The sequence below is a fragment of the Larus michahellis genome, chromosome 1 (assembly GCF_964199755.1).
Source record: "Larus michahellis chromosome 1, bLarMic1.1, whole genome shotgun sequence".
Taxonomy (NCBI): domain Eukaryota; kingdom Metazoa; phylum Chordata; class Aves; order Charadriiformes; family Laridae; genus Larus; species Larus michahellis.
In genome coordinates this window covers 148046935-148064608 of record NC_133896.1, presented here as the reverse complement: position 1 = coordinate 148064608, position 17674 = coordinate 148046935, and the positions used below count along the sequence as shown (strand labels likewise).

The following is a 17674-nucleotide window of genomic DNA, read 5'->3' as shown; positions in this document are numbered from 1 at the left end:
CGTGTGTGCGCGTCCACGCGTGTGCGCGCTCCCCGTGTCGGCGGGGATTTAGGGACCTACCGCCGGGAGCGACCACCTGGGAAAGACCTTTTGGAAAACACGCGTGTCGTTTCCAACTTGCTTTCAACCGTGGGGTGGCGGCGGAGCTGACGCCCGCTGCGGCGGAGCGTGGGGCAGCGGGGCGCCCGCAGGTCCCCGCGGGGGCTCCGGCACCCACCCAGGGCCACCGCGCCTCCCGCTCTGCCCACGGCCGTGGGCAGCCAAATAGGCAGGCTGTACCTTGTTCTTATACAAAAATACATAGGTAAATCCACGGGCTTCTGCTTGTAATAAACTCGCAAATTAATTATTCCTTCCCTTGAGTATTAAACTATTATCTGGTTTAAGTTTACCCTAATGTTTCAACAATTTCATTACGGTAAGAGAAAAGTGTGTGTGTGTGGGGGGGGAGAGATAGCTGTGCCCTTGACAGTATAAATAAATAAATAAATAAACAACCCCCTAAATAGTCTTCTGTAGGAAAGAAGTTAATATACTCAATTATTTTCTGAAAAAGATCATAACATCTGGAAATTGATATCAAATGGTGTACAATCCCTGAGAGACGATAAACTTCCACTGTATAATATTTCCACTAGAAATCTTAATAATCCCATAAATCTTCCCTGTGAATTGGGAAAATGTAACAGTTCATTGAAATACTCATTGGGAAATAATTGAAAAAATGTAATAGTCCACTGAAATATTCGTGGTTGCTTTTTTTCTTTCTTTCTTTCTTTCTTTGGTGCTGTTGCTAACTCTGTGCATGTGTGTAAATATTCCTACTTCGTTTTAAAGACATACACAGAATATTCCCTTGAGCGCTGCATACCATAAAAGAAAAATATGCCCTTTTGACTTATTAATCATTATTACAGAGTTCAAAATTGCAGCGCCCCTCGCACATTACTGAAGGAGGCAAACAATTCTCTCTGTGTGTATTTTGTGTTGCTAAAACCAGTACAAACTTTACAGCTCGGAACTTTTTTCCCTTCTTTTTCTGCGCTTTTTTTGATAGACTCTTCCAATTCCGCTCGAGTTATCCAGGGCGACTGAAATCAAGGGAGCTCCTCGCCCGTTATGCTCGCCCGCTAAACTGTAATTAATTACACACAAAAGCAATTGCTTATGGTAATTCACCACGTGAATGTTTAATTTTACAGAAGTAAAAGTAGATGAGGATTTTGAACGCGTCTAGGCTGCCTGTAATTAATATATGAGTAATTAATGTTGCTGAAAAGACGCAGCTTTTTTAAAAAATAATTGCGATGGAGAAGGGACGGGGGGTGTGTGTGCGCGCGTGTGTGTGTGTGTGTGTGTGTTTGCATGTGCCTCCGCGTAGGAGTGAGGCGAGCGTTTGTGTGTTTTTGTATTGAGTTAATGTATCCCTTTGGTTACGTTGCTAGAAGTCGGAATAAAGACAATTAAGCCCTTAGCATTTCTGTCACACTCCATTAATTACTGTAGCCGCTCCTGTCCCGACCGCTTCGTAACATATTCATCAGGTACGATACCCGTCCAGCAGCCTCAGCCGGGGAAGCAGGCTATTGTTAGTTTAAACTATAGCCTTTCAAATGTTCTTTATTTTACTTTTCATCCAAGATTGTTTTCCTCTCCTTTAAAACTGTTTTTCTAAAAATAAAACTCAACATAAATGTTTTAAGATTAGATTTGCGGGGAAACAGTTTAATTTTCACCATATGTTGCCCCAGCGGCTTGTAGATTTAAAAAAAAAAAAAATCTTTCCACTGAAGCTACCAAAAAAAAAAAATCTAATATAAAAATGTATTCTTCCCAATGCGTTTCCCTCCTGTGGGCCATTTTACGGCCCCCAAATAAATCTTTAAGGTTGCGAGGAGGGGGGAAAAAAAGTGCCCTGCTGACGGAAAAGCAAGTCCTGCCATGATAATGTCCTTTATTAATATTATAGATGTGTAGTGTGCTGGATGGATCAATCATATCCATTCACAATCAGGATTAAGAGAGACTATTTTAATGAAAATCTATTAGTCTCTCATTTGAGACACGGATGTTGCTTAAATCAATAAACAGCATAAAAGAGAATACGACGCAGGTTTCTAAATTAAAAAAAAAATCCCATCTATGAAATGTGTTAAGACGTCTGTAAAATCCTGAAACACTCGATCGATACTTATAAATATTTAATGTTTTTTTTTTTTTTAACACAAATTGAAAACCATTAACACTGCATCCATTCTTATTATTAAAACAAATTGTCCTTGGAATTATGTGCTGTGGAAATGGAGCCAGATTGAAAGGGCATCCTCTGAAATATGTTTACTCGCTTTCATGTAAACCAATAAAAATCTGCAGGAGTCTGTAGCGTGAGCAGAAAGGTTTGATGTACAATGTCCATGATTACAGTCTCTGAATTAATCACGAGAGAGAGAGAGGGAGGGAAAGAGGGAGGGAAGGAGGGAGGGAGGGAGAGATGGAAATGGAGAGAGAGGACCCAGTTATCTACTCAACAAAATCTTGCTCTTCGGGTCAGCGCTTAGTAAAGCGTGGATTAAAACGACGATTTTTCCGTTTGCTTATTTGCCCCATTTCGACCAAAATAAGCAGAAGCGTGGGGAGGGAGGAAATCGGTTTCGCCCTACGTCATACCATGAGTCAACGTACAAATGTAAATTCCTCTTATAAATATGAAATCCAATACTTTGCCTTGGAAATGCTTAAAGCTAATGCAACGCTTAAACTCATTCATAATTATTCCTCTCACTCAACTCGGAGAAAAAAGAAAAACCCAAATGGCCAAGAGGTCCCTTGGAAAGCGGAATAAAAAAAAAAAATCGCCCACGTATTGATACCACGCTAAATAAACGCTCTTCTGCGGTAGCTGGTCCGGGGCTGTTCCCCGACAGGGAGAGATTCCCTGTTCCCAAATGTCCCCTCGCACTCCCGCCCCGCTCGTTCCCGCCCGGGTTTGAGCACCCGGGGCCGGACACCGACTCCCGGCTGCAGCCGGGACGGTGGGGAGGGAGGAGGAGGAGAAAGATTTGGGGTCAGAGTGCCACGCAGGTGACCCGGGAGGCCGTGCTGCCAGGGGAGCCCTCAGCATGTCGATTATGCCCGGTCCTGCAAAGGATTGGGGGGGAGTGGTGGGGGGGTGTCAGGGAGAGCGGGGTGGCTTGTACCGCGGGAAAGGGCTACCCGGAGTGCCGAGAGGAGCCGGGGGCAGCTCTGAGGGGCGCTGGTGACTTCTTAGTTTTGCGACAGGGTCACAGGAGCTCCGTGCCTGCAAGGGAATGGGGTTTGGACGGCAGCCCCTTCCCTCCATCCCTCCATCCCTCCATCCCTCCATCCCTCCAGCCCGTTACCGGGAGCAGCAATAAGCGTAATTCCCCTCTGAACCCGCTGACAAAGTTTGTAGCGGGGTCAAAATTGTCCCCCCCGCCCCGCAACACACCTCTTTGCCCACACCCGCACCACGTTGCCCGAGGTGCCCGCACGGCCGCGGCCTGCGGGGGGGCTCAGAGGGGCTCCCCGCCTCCCCCCGCTCCCGCCGCCCCACTGGGACGGGACGGGACGGGTCTGGTCGGGACAGGCCCCCATTCCCCGCAAAGCTCCGCGCTGCGCGGAGGGCGCAGTGAGGCCGTGCGCGCCCACGGGGCTGCCCGCACCCCCCGCGGGGATCCGCGGCGTGGGGATTCCCGGGGAGGGTTGAGACTTGCACCGCTTCTTTTTTTTTTTTTTTTTTTTTTTATAAATTATTTCCCTCTTTTTGTCCCTTTCCCTTTCCGGTGCTTTGTTTCGCTTTTCGCTCGCGGAGCGAGTCTGAGGCAAGTTCCCCCCCGTCTGCAGGGCTGCCACCCGCCGGCCTCCCCCGCTGCCGTCGGGGGTGGCGAGTGGCGGTGGGCCGCGGATTGCCGCCCGATTTGCGCGCCCGGTGGCTCGCCCCGGGCCGAGCTGCGCCCTGCGGGTGCGGGAACAGGGCGGGGGGGGGGAAACGGCTTTCCCACCGGGCGCCCCCGCGCTGCCGGGAAGCGGGGAGAGAGGGCGGGATGGGGCTGGGGGCGAGGCAACAGGGCTTTTTCCCCCGCAGTTTTAAGGGGGCTTGGATTTGTCCCTGTCCTCGGGGGCAGGAGCCCCGGTCGGTGGCAGGAGGGGCCCGGGGGGGGTCTCTGGGAGAAGCGCGGCCCCGCGTGGGGCTGGGAGCGGGGAGGGAGCCGCGGGGAGGGGAGCGGGACGGGGGCGCGGGTTGCGGGGGGGGAACAGAGGGGGTGGGGGGGATCCAGGGGAGGGGGTGCAAACTCCGGCAGCTCGGGGAAGCCATAGCGCACCGTGCCGCACCGGGGCTGGGGAAGCGGAGTTAGTAAATATTTATCCTTCTTTGCTGTTTGCTGCGAGGGAGGCTGGGCACGGCGGGGGCGGCGGGCGTGGGGGGGGGTGGGTGGATGGATGGATGGATGGATGGATGGATGGATGGATGGATGGATGCCGGTCGAGCCGAGGGCTGGGGAAAGTTTCCCCGGCGGCGGCTCAGCCCCGGCACAGCCCCGCTGGAGCCCGTGTCCCCGCGTGTGCGTGGCTCCGTGACACCCTGGCACCGCGGCACCAGCCTGTGTAGCAGTCCACCGTGAGCCCTTACACAGACAGGCTGCGTGAGGGAGGCACAAGCAGCGTGTCGTGCCGGAATCTTTTTCTTAGCCATGCGTTACTTCCACGTCTATCCTTTGCCTTTATTATTTATGTGGTGCCGTGTGATATACATTAGAGCCTCGGATTTGATTGGCGTTTGCGATGACAAGACCTGTTTGTTAAGTTGTAAGGCTTCCTCGGCTCCCTCACTTGTTAAATGAACTCTGGAGGAAGGATGCCACCGAGACACAACAATATAATAAATGTCAGGGATATCCGCAGTGCCGAGATCAAATGATCAATCCTTGTCCCCTAGATAATCATTTTAAACTCGCACAGGGGGAGATTGATTTTTTTTTAAAAGCCCTTTATTAATTGCTTCCTCGATTATTATTTTTTCCCCTCCTCCTGTGGAGGTGTTAACTCTGGTGCTGGGGACACCTTTGGATTAATTAAACGTATTTTTAGAGTTTTAATGTCCTGCTAATTTTCAGAGCAGTCCCATGCTCCCCCGGAAAAGAAACAATGGCCCCTTGCTCCAGCGAGGAGCCTCCTTTGGTTGCGGTTCAGAGCAGAGGGTGGCGTGATGATGGGCTCTGATTATCTCAAACTCGAGGCAAGGGAATGAGAAGGACGTAAAAAGCCAAACGACCAGAAGACAAAATTCCTCCAAATACCAAATAACCCTTCACGAAGGAGCCCGAGGAGACGAGATAGAAATAAATAGCTGGAAAATCGGCTCCGCTTGCAGATCAAATGGTGCGGAGAGGCGCTAGAAATGCCGGCGCTGTTATCTGGAGATGAATTTCAGGCAGCTATTCAAGCGCCCAGAATAATAATTATTCCGCGACTACAACAAAAATAACAGCAGCCTACCAAGAACAAGGTGGGGAAATTATTGCCAGTCCTATCTTAAATCCGGCAGGATATGTTTCGTTGGGGAAATAAAAAAAAAAAAAAAAAAAAGAGACAGACGATTTAATGTTCTATTTGTCGTGTAAAGACTCTCGTGTTAACAAATTACCCCTCTACTGCACGCAGCGGGGTAGCTCTACATCCAAAGAAACATTTTAGATTTTAATTTTCCCCAACAGTATCTTCACACGGCATAATAACAGTAAACAAGAAAACAGACCCTGCAATGTTTACACGCATCTGGAGAGCCCCCCTACCTATGAATAACCACCACCACCACCCCTATCCAAGCAACCCCCTCCAAATCCTCCGAACACACCGACACGGATCTCCGAGACACCTCGCAACTTGTTTAACTGCAGCACACATCCCCCTCCGCGCACCCACCCACCCGCCAGAACAGGCAACACTTTCAAAACAGCATTTTTGGTTCGCCGATTATTTTGACCATTTAATTAAGCGAAATTAGCTAAATAGCAAATCAGGTAGAATTTCCAATGAGTACAACAAATGCACATCTCCGGCTTTTTATTCATTACCTTTTTTTATTGAACACTCATTTTCTTTTCCTCTTGACAGCGATACATTTAATTGCAGGAGCACAGTTATTTGATTAGCTGTGGGTCCGTTTTTACTCACAGTGTTGCCACGCACAGGATGTCCTTACAATCAATTAAGTCTTCCTCGACTTTCATTTCTGCAACCCATTTACAGAATGCAGACACCTATTTTCATGTTTTCCTCTTCCCCCCCCCTTCCCTTTTATTCCTCTCCCTCCCTCTCTCTCCCCCTCTTTTTCGCTTTTGCCTCCCTAAATCAAGGTGCAAAGATGCCAAAGAGTGATGAAATGAAAAGAAAGCCAATTGCTGGACTGAGGTGGGGGAGATAGCTGCTAGGAGTCCGCCTGCGACTATGGAGCAGTCAGTAATTGCTGGAGACAGGGAGAGCTGGGGGTTGGGCTGAGGTAGCCATGTATAAATAGTGTGATCTCAAATTGAAAGGCATAAATAACAGCAGGAGTGATCTAACCCTATACAGCCCATCTTCTACGTGCAAAAACAGCGTGCGGAGGACGGCCACATCTCCGACTGAAAACAAGTGGATCTCTGTGGATAAGATCACCGGGCAGCCATGGAAGAACTTACGGCTTTTGTATCCAAATCTTTTGACCAGAAAAGCAAAGAGAGCAGCAGCGGCAGTGGCAGCAGCAACAAGAAGGAGACGATCACGTACAGGGAAGTTTTGGAGAGTGGGTTGGCTCGCTCTAGGGAGCTTGGAAACTCTGACTCTAACCTGCAGGACATGACCGAGAGCAGCAACCATTGCCCGGTGCATCTTTTCAAAGACCACGTAGAGAGCGACAAGGACAAACTGAAGGAGTTCAGCACGGGCAGGACGGCGGAAGGTAAGAGCGGGGCTGGCCGCCCTCCGCCCCGCGCCCCTCGCCGCCAACCCCGGCCCCCTCTCCGGCCGCCCCCCGGCGCTCCGCAGCGGGGGACAAGCCGGACACCGCCGCCCCGGCCCCGGCCCCGGCGGGGCGAGCGGGTTCGCCTCCCGCATCCTGCCTCCCTCCTCCGGCCGCCTTCCTCCCGCAGCGGCGGGAACATAACGCTTTAGAAACACATATGCCTGCATGCCTATCGTGAACATAGCCGTGCAAAATAAGTCGCAACTTCGGTCCTCTCCCCCCCGCCCCCCCCCACTCCCCTCTCACTCCCCGTTCACATCCCAGATCGATCCGGTGCGTTAGGCGTTCACTCGCCCGGGGGAAGGGGGCAGCGCAGGACGTCAGACATTTTTGTCTATCTGTGTATTTTTGTACGAGGAAACCTTGTCCGGGGAGTTTTAACGCCTCAGGAGACCTGTTCTTCCTGCTTCCGGGCCGCCAGGATGCTGCTGCTTCTGCTGGGAGAAAGCTGGATGTGGAGAGGGCTCTCCCTGGACATTTTGTCTTGTGTCGGTCAGCCTGTCCTAGCCAGAGGCTGCGGCCGGCGAGGAGGAGGAGGAGAGGAGCCTGGCTGCGGGGGAGCTGCCCGGGCCCGGGTGAGACGGAGCATCCCTGCGGAGAGAGGCACCGGCCGGCCCTGTCGCCCGGTCCCTCGGTCCCCTGCCTGCCCTTCTCACCTGGGCCGGGGCAGTACCGCCTCCCCCCGGGCTGCGGGGACCCCCGGCAGAGGGGTAAAACGCCATTCCTTCTCATAGCGTGAAAGAAATTCAAATTAAAAAATAATTTTTAAACCAAGCAAGCTAGAAATCCCGCACGGGCTCGCAGGGGAAGGAGAGAATAAAAAGGGCGGGGGGATTAGGAAGTTGAGAAAGTGTCTCTAGGCAAGTTAGACAGGTGGACCTGCCTGGGGAGCTACTGGCTAGCTTGGGGTAATAAAAAACGGTTAATAGGTTGGGGAACAACAACCAGTCTTTCAGCTGTTTCCTACTGTTTGATCTTGTTTAATATAACATTGGGCGAAAGGCAATTTAATTTACAGCCCAAACGCTTATTTAATATCCTCCTCTCTTCCACCCCCTCCCCAAACTGAAGGACGGGGTGTAACCACATATTCGGGTACCCGTATTTCTGCACAAGCCAGTACCACTCGGCACTGCTGATTTTCCTTCTCTGGTCGAGAGATTGCAAAACGAGAGGGTTCAGTTTAGAGGAATCATTCGCGCAGGAGATGGTTTTAAAAAATGAAAGCCGGGCATGCTCCAGGAAAAAAAATTAAATAAAACCTAAATAAAAAAAATTATAATGCGAACGAACGAAAAAAAAATATCTCTACTACTCTCCCTTTTCCCTGTGTATCGAAATTTTGGCTTGTACGTTTAGCTAATCTAATCTATGGAGAAGAGCTGGGGGTGGGGATGGAAGGGAGGAGTTGGAAAGAGCTGAGATGCTTGTGACAGTTTAAATTCATGCCAGGTTTCAGTCTAATTTCAACTGATTCCGGCGTGTGATTTCAGTCCCACCGATATGCTAGTTAATATTTTATACCTATCACGGACATGCTGTAGCCTCGTATCTCCGAAAGGAAACAGAGCTTTTGAATGCGCCTAATTTTCCCTAGGCATTTCCTGGGTTAGCACCCTCGTCTTTTCCGAGGGGTTCCCCTTACTGGAGAAATGCGAACAAAACGCCATTGAAACCAACGAGCGAACAACTCCCCCCCCTCCCCCCCCGCCGCCTCCGCCTCCGGAGGTCAGACCCTTCCCAAAGTTTTATGCAGCCAATATCCAGCCCGGAGACGGAGACGGGGAGCCCGGAGGAGCGGTTACGGCCAGGGACAGTTTTCATTTTGGAAGCGAAAACGAGCGCTTCGCTTTGGGTCCCCGCCTTACTTAAGCACAGATGCAGTTCAGGACGCTTTATTACGTTCAGTTAACTTACGATTTGCAGTTAGTCATTTGCATTTTGGGATGCCCCCAAGTATATAGGTTAATATATATACGTGCACGCGCACATTTGCATGTGTGTATACATACATATATATGTATATATAACACGTGTGTATTTGGTAAGGGAAAACGGATTTAATCTGCAGATGTGGCTTCCCACCCCCAAGAAGGTAAAGCAGCACAAAGGAGGCAGCCGGAGCGGGCTCGTCCCGGGACTCCGCCGGTGCCCGCGCCGGATGCGCGGCCCGGGCAGGCGGGGGGGTCGCGGGGAACCGGCTCAGCTTCCAGAGGTGGCCCCTGCTCCAGCACCTCTCCTCTTTTCGTTAAGCCGCATTTAAAACAGGGTCGGTCCGTTAGGCCGCCCGGCATTAAGGAAAAGGGAGGGGGAAAGGAAACAAAAAAAAAAAAAAGGAAAGAAAGATAATTTGCCAAAGCAGAAGAAATCCCCACCGCCACCCCAAAACAAAAAAGGACAGCTGTTTTCCCCCGCTGCCTCCCCGGCCCTCCTCCCCTCTGCCCGGGACAAGCGCCCACAGCAGCGGCTGCCTCCGATCGCAAGCTCGCCCCGAGCCCTCTTGGGCTCCATGAGGACTGGTTTGGGGGGCGGGGGGGGGTGGTGTCTGCTGTTTTGGAGGGGCTGGGAGGCCACCCATGGTCCCGGAGTCCGCTCCCCCGCGCCGGGCCGTGCAGGCCCGATGCCAGGGGGGTTTCGACCCGCCGGCAGGTATTTTGGGGGAAGGAGGGGTGATAAGGGGGAGAGAGACGGACGGTTTAGGTCTCAGGCCCATGGAAAGTTTCTTCTACGAGGCAAATATTTCCACCGTGGCTTCACCATGACAGCAGTGGGGAGCTTCTTTCATAACCCTCTTTACTTTGAGAGAAAACGGCAAGGGAGAAACCCCCTTCACCCGCCTATTCCCACCGCCTGGAGGTATCGGGGGGCCAGCGGTTTTCCCACCAGCCCCTTCCCCGAACTGCCCATGCCAACTGGCGGCACGGCTTCCTCCTCACCCTGGAAAGAAAATAAAATTATATTTATCTATATAGTTTTTTTTTTTCTGATGGGGCATTAGCCAGGCAAGGCAGCGCGGCTCCCTCCATCCCTCCCTCCGGCCGGCGAGCTGTCCCCTGCCCGGCGCGGAGCTGGCAACGCGGCTCAGCCCGACACGGTGCCCCCCGGCCCCGCTCGCCCCCTCCGGCCCGTCGGGGCCAGTCCAGGGACCCCTCTCCCGCCCGCCGATTGCCCCCCACAGGTTGCGCAGAGTTTGGGGAAGAAGAGAGGGGAGAGGGGAGACCTCTCTCTGCGGAGAGAAACTTCGGAGAGGTGCGAGGGGAGGCTCAGTGTCGTTTTCCCCTTCCCCCTCCCGGCAGGGATCTACGAGTGCAAAGAGAAGAGGGAAGATGTGAAGTCAGAAGATGAAGATGGACAGACCAAGCTCAAACAAAGGAGAAGCAGAACCAATTTCACACTAGAGCAGCTGAATGAGCTGGAAAGACTTTTTGATGAGACTCACTATCCGGATGCCTTCATGAGGGAGGAACTAAGCCAGAGGCTGGGACTGTCTGAAGCTAGGGTTCAGGTAAGAGAAAGGCTCTGTTCCTGGAAACGTCCTCACCTCACTTCCTAACTGCCAGCGGATCCTAGCACAGTGCCCCGTTTCATCCAAAGCGGGGAGGTGAAGGCAGAGGCGACACGTGTGATGGGGAAGCTGTTTGCAACTCCGCTGTACCTGTCCTGCCAAACAGTAATTCTGCTCTGGGAATATCTGCCCGTGCCTTGCATTTCCTAGGAAGGCGTTTTTTTGTGTTTTTTGGGTTTTTTTTGGGCAGGAGGGGGGTGGTGGGGGTGGTGGTGATAGCGTTGACAAGTCTCTAATAACTGAGCAGCTCGCTAATTTTTTTTTAATTATTGTGTTTTTTCCTTGCAAACGTGCCATTAACTCTCCCTTAATCCTCATTTTCCTCCCCCTCTTTCTTTAATGGGGCCTTTATGGAAAAAAAAAAAATAAATAAAAAGCCCAGAAAACAATCGCCGTGAATAAGGGTAGAGGGTTTGGGTGCTGAGGGACGGGATTAGCCAGAGCCGGGGGAAAGGTGCCCGCTGTGATTCGCGCAGCAAGCGTATGAATGCATGGTACCCCATCTGGTGGAGTCTCCCCCCCTTGTCCCTCCCAGCCCGCTTCAGATACAGCTAAATACCAATTAGCCTTCGAAACCTTGAGAATAGGTCCGGGTTGCTGTAGTTCTGGGGCCATCGGAGCCGTCTGTTTGGGTGGCTCCACATCGATTATTTTAAAATTCGATCTTCGGTTTGTTGAAGGGAAAAATACTCCCCCTTAAGCCAGCTAGGGAATGCCTCCCCAAAACAGATGTCGTATGAAAAAGGAACCCTGGAAATAATTAGTAAGATCAACCTGTGGCTCTCTGAGCAGGCCTAGAGCGGGAGAAACCTGAAGGAGATCTCTTCTTGGGTTATAACTCCCCGCTTCGCCTAACAGACCCAAGCCCCAAGAAGAAAAAGTCACCAAACCAACGCCTTCACACCCTGGAGATAAGAGACGAGCATGCATATGTATTATAGCCGTCTATACGTGTGCACGCGTGAGTACACATAGATGCGGATTTGACTATGTGGGCATAGCCGGTCGCCTCCGTGCCTCCCCTTAACCCCAGGGCACAGCGGGAAGACAAAAAACACCCCCCCGAGATGGCGTGGGGACAGGACTCGCCTTGTCCCCCTCCTTAAGCGCGACCCACGGCGGATCCCGCTCCCCCCGGACCCGCTCAGCAACACTTTGCCTGAGTAAGCGACTATCTGGCTTTAAACAACTGCCTCCCGGAGGCATTCCCCGAAACAAATAGAGTAGCTAGGTTGTTTTTTTGTTTGGTTTTTTTTTCTTGTTTTGTTGTCTTTATAAAGGCTCTTTTCTCTCCTCAGCTCCTGCCGCTCTCGGTATAAACCGAGCAGGGCGAGGGATGCGCCGGGCGCACGCCTTAGAAAGGGCGGTTGCAGGGGATATTGCAGGGGTTCACAGTGCTGCTGGCCTACTTTCTCCTGGAAGATTGATCTAACCACACCATATAAATTAATGAAAAGATTAAACTTTTGCTGAAGGGGACATCAACTCTTATGTCATCTTCCCAGATCTTCTTACTTGGGCTCTGTAATATCTTTCCAAGGCCTTGATGTACTGTTTCTATAAAAATAAATTACTTGTAATTGAATTCTGCACTCTTTCTTTCAAGTACTTTATTACTGAGCAGCACCTTAACAGGATGTTCATAGTTACAGGAAAATTGGTGCTTCAAGTGCTCACGGATCTTAAAACAGCACACCAAAAAAAAAAAAAAAAAAAAAGATACTGATTCAGGCAGAGATTATGAGAGAGATAAAAAAATTAATAAATGCAATAATCTTACAAAAGAGGTTTGAATGAACACAAGGTTAGAAATAAAAGTAATATCAAGAGGGAAAAGAGGAGAAATGGATAATTAATTAGGAAATAAGCAGAGAGCTTGGTATCCATCACGAAACTGAAGTGGGAAAAAAGACGGAGAAAGGGGGAAAAGGGAAAGGTGGGGTTTTTTTTAATACTTTCAGAATTGTTCTCTAGTTCCTATCTGAACCGCTTGTCCCTTGCTGTTAAAGGATATAGTTTCAATTTAGTGTGGAAATTTGCTGTAAATAAATTGAAGCTCCTATGGTAGCTAGTCCTTATTAACCTTTTATTTTTAGTGTTGTACTGGAAACTCATATCACCCAGCTGTCAGGGTTATAATTGAAAGTTATGAGACCATAGTGAGGAGCAGGCAGTAATTCAATTACAACAAATATCTTTGGGTTTATGGTGCAGGGCTAAATTAAATGTCATTATTCACTGTCTCTAATGGAAATCAAAAGGAAATCAGATTAGAGCATTTGTGAAAGAAATCACTGAGTGATCCTTAATGAAGAAATAACTGTCTAAAACAGTGTACTGTGCTTTACTTAGCATATTCATGACTAATTGGAATTGATCGTGAATCACACCAAGCCTGATTTATTATCGCTTAACGCAGTGGCTAATTCATCACTTTTATTCCTCATAACCTTATTTTTTCATAGCTAAAGGGAAAGTGCACTTCGTTTTCCAGATTTAAATATAATTTCTGTTTGAAAGATGTTCTGATTTGCAAGAGAAGTTGTTTAAACGCTGCTTAAATTCCTCCTGACAATTTATACTCCTTTGGGGGGTGGGGGAGAACGTGGGGAAGACACACAACAAGGAGATTTCCTGCAAGGATTTACAAACGTAAAAAAGAAAAAAAAAAAGCATTATTGTCGCTACAGCACGATGATATTTTGCATGTTCGTATTTAAAAAAATAATAATATATATATACATAATCCCTAACGGCCCGGTTAAAAGGAGAAGCGTTGCATGTTGTTAATGTTTGCGTATTGATCGTAGGGAGAAAAAAAAAAAATACAGGTTTGTGCCGTGGCTGTGCGTTCCAGGGCAGCCATGCCCGGTTAGAGAGGGGAGGGTTGCGCTAGCAACAAACCGGCGGGGGACGGAGACAGGAGCGGTCGGTCCGTCGGTCTGGCAGTCGGTCCGTACCCGTAGTACCCCGCCGCCAGCTCCTCGTCCCCCTCGCCCCGGCCACCCTGGGCGGGAAAAATGGTGCTCCAAATCGGAGAAGGCCAATTCCTACTCAAGAAAATCACTGAGGTACCCGAGGTAATTAATGCCTTTGGAAGCCTTTCTTTGCACTAATTACTCCGTTGTAAATGACCATCATTAAGGCAATTGAAGAAAGCTTGAAGGGAAAATTTGATGTAGGAAGTGCAGTTAGTATTAATTAACCGTATGATCTCTTGGCAAGTGCAAGAACATCAAAGGTTGTAGGTGTTTACTTAGCTCCAAGATTTTATCAGAGGTGAAAGTCAATGTTTGTCCGTATTCGGTAGGTTTTGGTGTAAGGAGAAGGGTCCGCAAAACATTTTGGGCCGTGCCCCTGACGATCCCGTGGGGAGAGCTGCTAAGCCAAGCACCTCGGAAGAGGAGAAGTGATGAAGGGCTGAAATGCCCCTGGAAAAGAGGCAGGGGAGGCGCAGCGGCAACTCCAAGTTCTGCGCTTGTTTGAATCAGAACGGCTGGGATTGGGGCAGGATTATTGGATTACAGGCGTTTCTCGGGTAGGGGCTATAAGCACTTCTTGACATCTCAGCCTGGAAAGATGTTGCTCTTGTCTGTCCAGAAGTCTACACAAGCGGGTTTTGTTTTCTTTTAACGTTTGGGGAACGGCGAATGATTCAGCCCCTTTGTGCAAGTTCAAGACCTCGCATCTTCTCTGAGGTCGGGAGGGAGCAGACGGGGCCAGGCCCCGGAGTCTGACCTAGCCCACGCTGGCTGTCCCCGGCATGTTTGAGGTGTTGACTGGAAAGGGAGCGAGGGTCCCCCATGGCCTGCCTGTGGCCTTAGTTTAAGTGTTTCTGGGAGCATCCCCTCCCTCCAGACGGGTGGCACAAGGACCGCCACTGCCTACCCCAGGGGACACGGGGACCTCGGTGCGAAGCGGCCGGCTCCCCGGGCACCTCTGCTCTCCTTGGTTCAGCTCCCGCTGAGAAACCACACCAAAGAGCAGGACCCCCCTCCCTTCCAAAAAACAGCCCCTCCACAGCACATGGAGGGGCTCTTTCCGCCCGGGGCTGAGCTCTCCCCCTCGGCTGCTCCGCAGGAGAGACCTCGGCAAAGTTGTGCGGAGACCCCCACCCTGCATCCCTCGCCCCTCAGATAACCCGCTTTCTTAGCGGCTGCCTGGTCTACCTCCATTTTTTGTTGTTGCTATTGGGTTTTTTTTGTTGTTTTTGTTTGCGTTTTCTTTTCACAGGTCTGGTTCCAGAACAGGAGAGCAAAGTGCCGAAAGCAGGAAAACCAGATGCACAAAGGTGGGTAAGCGGTGCGGGACGGTCGGGGGGAGTGTGTGTCCGTGTGTGGGACACACGGCCGCGGAGCCCCGCGGCTCTTTCGCTGCTCACCCGGCCTTGTCTCTCCCCGCAGGTGTGATCCTGGGAACCGCCAGCCATTTAGACGCCTGCAGAGTGGCCCCCTATGTGAATATGGGAGCCCTGAGGATGCCTTTCCAACAGGTAGTTAGCTCCGGTTTTATTTGCCTTTCCCCCGTCAAGCTCCGACCCCCTTTCGTTTGCTTCGGGAGGAAGCCGGACACGTTTACAAGTGCCATTTATATAGAAGTTGGCACGTATTAAAAACAGGCTGTAAAACTTCGTGAAGGAGCCCCCGCCCGGCTGCAAGGAGCTCAGCGCCCCTCGGGCCCGGGGAGGGGGGCCGAGCGGGGCGGTCCCGCGGCCCCGAGGGGCGCCGCCGGTGCTACGGGCAGCCCCCCCTCCGCCCCCCGCCGCCTTGCGATGGATGGGCTGGCACACGGCCCCGTGGCCGCCGGCAGACGTGGCAAAGGCAGGCTGGCCTCCCGGGGGCGCCTCGCCTTCCCGGGCCGGGGGGGGCGCCCGGGCAAGTGCGGGGATGGAGCGGGCCGGTCCCCATCCGCCCTTCGGTCCCCGCCATGTCTCCCACCCCGTGGGCGAAACCACGAGGGGAGGAAAAAAAACCTACGTGGGCTCTTGCCCCGTCGTTCTCCCCCTCCTCCTCAGGCGGGATGTCGAGGCCTGGCCTTTTTCCGACGGAGGCGGCCGCCCCGGAGGTGGGGAGGCTTCGCCCCGGTGCGCTGCCGCCGTGCCGGCCCGCCGGGACCGGGGCTAGCGGAGCGCAGGTAGCCTGCTTGGGTCCCTGTCCCAGCGAGGCTCAGGCCCCCGGGGAAAACCGGGACGAGGGGGAATGAAATTCCGCCCCGCTTCCAGCCACCCCTCGCCGCCGCTTGTAACTTCCCCCCACCCTTTTTTTTTTTTTTGTCAATTAATCGGGGAATCGATTTTTTCCCAGCCCAAAGGGACCCTCCACCACGTTCTCCGTCTTAGAGACACGTGGAGCTGACAGATTGATTGTATTGATTTTTAAAAGACATATTTGGACCAAAAATAATTAAATACATAAATAAACTCCCCCCCTCCACACCCCTCTCCCCGAACCTACCCGGAGCTGAAATCTCTCAGTCAACCCCAACGTGTTTGTGTAGGTCGAGAAAGCTCCAAAGCAAACACCGACCCGGTATATAAGGGACTCGGCGGCCAAAGAGTTTTTAGCAAGGTATAAATAAACATCCCTGAAAAAAAAAAAAAAAAAGAAAAAAATTAGCTATTTAGCACTTGTTGGCGCCCGTGCGTTGGGCCGCATATTTTATTTATTTATTTATTTTATTAAAAAAAACCCCAAATATGAGGAGGGTTAAGCGTGTCCCTGTGCCTCGGGAGGGTGAGCGCGGAGCGGAGATTTGCTGCGCTGTGTGAGAGGTCTTGGGGGAGGGGGAAGAAACTGCGGTCACAAGTTGCTCTTTGCTCCCGGGAAGGGTCGAGGCGGCGGGGGGAGCGTCCGTGGGTGCGTGTGGGGGGGCCGGTTCCGCGTCCGTGGGGGGGGTGGGACTGTGTGTCGTGGGTGTGTGTGTGACGCCGCGTCCCTGCCGCCCCAGGTCCAGGCGCAGCTGCAGCTGGAGGGCGTGGCCCACGCGCACCCGCACCTGCACCCGCACCTGGCGGCCCACGCGCCCTACCTGATGTTCCCGCCGCCCCCCTTCGGGCTGCCCATCGCCTCCCTGGCCGAGTCCGCCTCCGCCGCCGCCGTGGTGGCCGCCGCCGCCAAGAGCAACAGCAAGAACTCCAGCATCGCCGACCTGCGGCTGAAGGCCCGCAAGCACGCCGAGGCCCTGGGGCTCTGACAGGCTTCACACAAGCCCCCCCCGCCCCCTTTCCCCCCGCTCCCCGCCACAACCCACCCCATCCCACCCCGCTCCGGGTGCCCGCGGCGGGCGTGTGTGTGCGTGCCCCGCACGGACCGCCGCACTGCCTCCCCCCCCTCGCCCTTCCTCCTTCTCCTCCTCCTCGGCGGCCTTCTCCCCTTTTTCCCTGCCGCCTTCTCCCCCCCCTTTTTTTTTAAAGTTATTTTTATTTTTTTTTTTTTATTTTTACTTCTTTCCCCTCACCCAAGGCTTGCGAGCGCTCGGCGGCAGCCGCTACCCGCCGCTTTCCTCGCCCTCCCGCCCTCCACACCCCACTCCCCCCCACCCCCGCCGCCAGAGACTCGCCGGGCGAAGAGGGGAGGCCGTTGGGCGGCCGTTGGCGCTGCGTGGCGCGGCGGGGACTCGCCCGCCGCGGGGCGAGGGCGCCCGGCTCCCCCACGCGTGGGCACCCGCACCCCGAACACGCACCCCACGAATCAGAGACTTCTGCGGAGGATAAAGTAGGTGGGAGGAGAGAGAAAGGAGAATTTTTTTGTTTTGTTTTTAAAAAAAAACCAAACACAAACCCACCATCCAACCAACCCAACACAAAAAGAAAGAAAGAGAGAGAGAGAGAGAAAAAAAAAAAAAAAGGAAGGAAACGATCTCTAAATTATGTTAATCTGTGAACATTTGGGGACGCTTTGGATTTTTGACCCTGGCAAAAGTGATCGCTCCAGCATAACGTCATCTGCTGCTGTCAGTTTTGCTACCTTGTGCATGTGTCTAACTAAACACGTTTTGAAGATCAGAAATATATTAGAACGAAACTAAACAAAACAAATAGTAATAATAATAAATAATAAATCCTTGGGGCTGGTCTCCATTAAAGA

The 17674-nt window shown here is 52.0% G+C and overlaps 1 protein-coding gene across 1 annotated transcript; it reads left to right on the top strand.

Moving 5' to 3' along the window:
* Positions 1 to 6590: 6590 nt before the first annotated feature.
* On the top strand, positions 6591 to 17419 carry SHOX (SHOX homeobox). The gene is made up of 5 exons (XM_074607736.1): positions 6591 to 6961; positions 10321 to 10529; positions 14823 to 14880; positions 14993 to 15081; positions 16536 to 17419. Exons 1-5 carry the CDS (start codon positions 6688 to 6690, stop codon positions 16779 to 16781), a joined length of 876 nt encoding a protein of 291 aa, XP_074463837.1. The 5' UTR covers positions 6591 to 6687; the 3' UTR covers positions 16782 to 17419.
* Positions 17420 to 17674: the final 255 nt, after the last annotated feature.

Coding starts and splice junctions, on each gene's coding strand:
- SHOX (XM_074607736.1), top strand. CDS start 6,688: ATGGAAGAACTTACGGCTTTTGTATCCAAATCTTTTGACCAGAAAAGC. Junction 6,962..10,320: donor CACGGGCAGGACGGCGGAAG/GTAAGAGCGGGG, acceptor CCCTCCCGGCAG/GGATCTACGAGTGCAAAGAG. Junction 15,082..16,535: donor TGAGGATGCCTTTCCAACAG/GTAGTTAGCTCC, acceptor CTGCCGCCCCAG/GTCCAGGCGCAGCTGCAGCT.